Source organism: Ranitomeya variabilis, chromosome 2 (genome assembly GCF_051348905.1).
Source record: "Ranitomeya variabilis isolate aRanVar5 chromosome 2, aRanVar5.hap1, whole genome shotgun sequence".
Classification (NCBI taxonomy): domain Eukaryota; kingdom Metazoa; phylum Chordata; class Amphibia; order Anura; family Dendrobatidae; genus Ranitomeya; species Ranitomeya variabilis.
In genome coordinates, this window is record NC_135233.1 from 984,575,306 (window position 1) to 984,577,805 (window position 2,500).

Genomic DNA, 2,500 nt, shown 5'->3' on the forward strand with positions numbered 1-2,500 from the left:
ATATAGATGAGCAGAGTATATAGATGGAGCAGAGTATACAGATGGAGCAGAGTATATACATGGAGCAGAGTATACAGATGGAGCAGAGTATATACATGGAGCAGAGTATACAGATGGAGTATATACATGGAGCAGAGTATACAGATGAGCAGAGTATATAGATTAGCAGAGTATAGAGATGAGCAGAGTATATAGATGAGCAGAGTATACAGATGAGCAGAGTATACAGATGCAGCAGAGTATATACATGGAGCAGAGTATACAGAAGGAGCAGAGTATATACATGAGCAGAGTATATAGATGAGCAGAGTATATAGATAAGCAGAGTATACAGATGAAGCAGAGTATACAGATGAAGCAGAGTATACAGATGAGCAGAGTATATAGATGAGCAGAGTATATAGATGGAGCAGAGTATACAGATGGAGCAGAGTATACAGATGGAGCAGAGTATACAGATGAGCAGAGTATATACATGGAGCAGAGTATACAGATGGAGCAGAGTATACAGATTATTATTATTATTATTTATTTATTTATTTATATAGCACCATTAATTCCATGGTGCTGTACATATGAAAAAGGGGTTACATACAGAGTTATAGGTATCGTTAATAGTAAGCAAATTTACAATGACAGACTGGTACAGAGTGGAGACGAGTATACAGATGAGCAGAGTATACAGATGAGCAGAGTATATAGATGGAGCAGAGTATACAGATGAGCAGAGTATATACATGGATCAGAGTATATAGATGGAACACAGTATACAGATGAGCAGAGTATACAGATGGAGCAGAGTATACAGATGGAGCAGAGTATACAGATGAGCAGAGTATATAGATGGAGCAGAGTATACAGATGGAGCTGAGTATATACATGGATCAGAGTATATAGATGGAACACAGTATAAAGATGAGCAGAGCGCTTGCACTTGCAAATAGCTTATTCACTAAATAAGTAGTTTAATGACAAATCCAGCTCTGCTACATCTGTAAGTAAAGACAGATATGTATAAAAAGCCGAGCTGGGTAGAATCCGGTGTAATAAATAACATCCTGCTGGAGTGATTTTTGGTTAATATGTTGATCTATAGATCATTGAGTCATCATCTGGAGAGTAGTTGTGGGGGAGATGAGTGACAGGCAGAAGTGCTGGTGTCCAGGAGGAGACTGCAGACAGAGTTCTGCACTTTCATAAAATAATCATAACCCTTATCCACAATGTACAGAAATGGGACACCCCGGGGACTGGGAAATGGCCCCATTCTGCAGCAGTCCGCTAATTACACTGATAAATACATAGAAAATTAGAGAAATACGATATATATATATATATATATATATATATATATATATATATATATATATATATATATATATATATATATTCACAAGTATACTGAAGGTACAGTATATGTGTTCTCAGTATTATTTGGTGTATGCGTTTATGTGTGTGTGTGTATATATAGAGATATATAATCTATACATCTATATATATATATATATATATATATATATATATATATATATATATATATTAGATGTCTATAAGCAATAACTTATAATAACTTGCTATACTGCCTGTTTGTGATCTACGTAATTGTTTAGCTACATTGTTACATGGATACTTACAATAATAGAGTGCGTTGATAAATGATGATAATATATTAACCATGTAAATGAATGTAATGAGAATAGATAATTAATAACATTTCATATTTACAGATGAAATAATACAATGAGAGAATGTCCACTATACAGACAGATGAATACGTGGCTGTGTGCAGTATGGATGAGATGATGAGCTCTGAGCAGGACCCGACTACACACACGCTGGGTTATACATTCTTATTAGCGCACAGATTTCTGATGATTGAATGCCCTGTTGGTGTTTTGTTCTGCATTAATCATATCTTTAGCTCGCTCTCTTTTATAACACATTCTTCTGTATAGCGCTCATTGCCTGTTTTGTTATTAACCCTATAGCCGTATTTCCAGCTCCTGCACAATACGGATAATACCGCTGTGTGGCATCTTGCAGGGTATATATAGGGGTAGAGGTGCTGTACCTTCCAGTGGGAATCCGCTCCGGGGGTAGTTCTGTCCCGGAGCCGGTCGCATCATCCTTGGCACAGCGCCAGCCAGGCTTGCCATCTTGGGCTAAGTGTCCCAGAGTTAGTTGCCAGCGCCCCGGGCTCCAGTGGTGCTGCACAGTGCAGGGTGAGTGGCCCCGGTGAGTGGCCCCGGTGAGTGGCTCCGGTGAGTGGCTCCGGTGAGTGGCTCCGGTGAGTGGCGGCTCCTGTGGACACAGCGCAGGCAGCTCCTTGTTGTGGCAGGAGCCTCCTCCGGAGTATTTATTAGTTCTTTCAAGCAGGGCAGCATCAGGAGCCGGGGCCTGCTATTGGCCAGCAAGGGGCGGGCCCGTCCGCAGAGCGCTGCTCTGATTGGCCGATGCTCCTTTACTTTCTCTTCCGTCCTAAAGGCCCTCAGAGCCCTGA

At 40.4% G+C, this 2,500-nt stretch overlaps 1 protein-coding gene across 3 annotated transcripts in view; it reads right to left on the reverse strand.

The window, feature by feature from the left end:
- The window catches only part of PAX3 (paired box 3), a 99,982-nt gene that overhangs the window by 88,619 nt on the left and 8,863 nt on the right, over nucleotides 1-2,500 (reverse strand). For 2 of the 3 annotated variants that reach the window (XM_077290876.1, XM_077290875.1), the window contains exon 1: nucleotides 2,072-2,322. The exons of the other annotated variant lie outside the window; for it this stretch is intronic. In XM_077290876.1, the coding sequence (XP_077146991.1) occupies nucleotides 2,072-2,156 (85 nt within the window). In that variant the 5' untranslated portion in view covers nucleotides 2,157-2,322. Of the gene's footprint in view, nucleotides 1-2,071; nucleotides 2,323-2,500 lie in introns of those variants that run through there. 3 annotated transcript variants of the gene reach the window in all.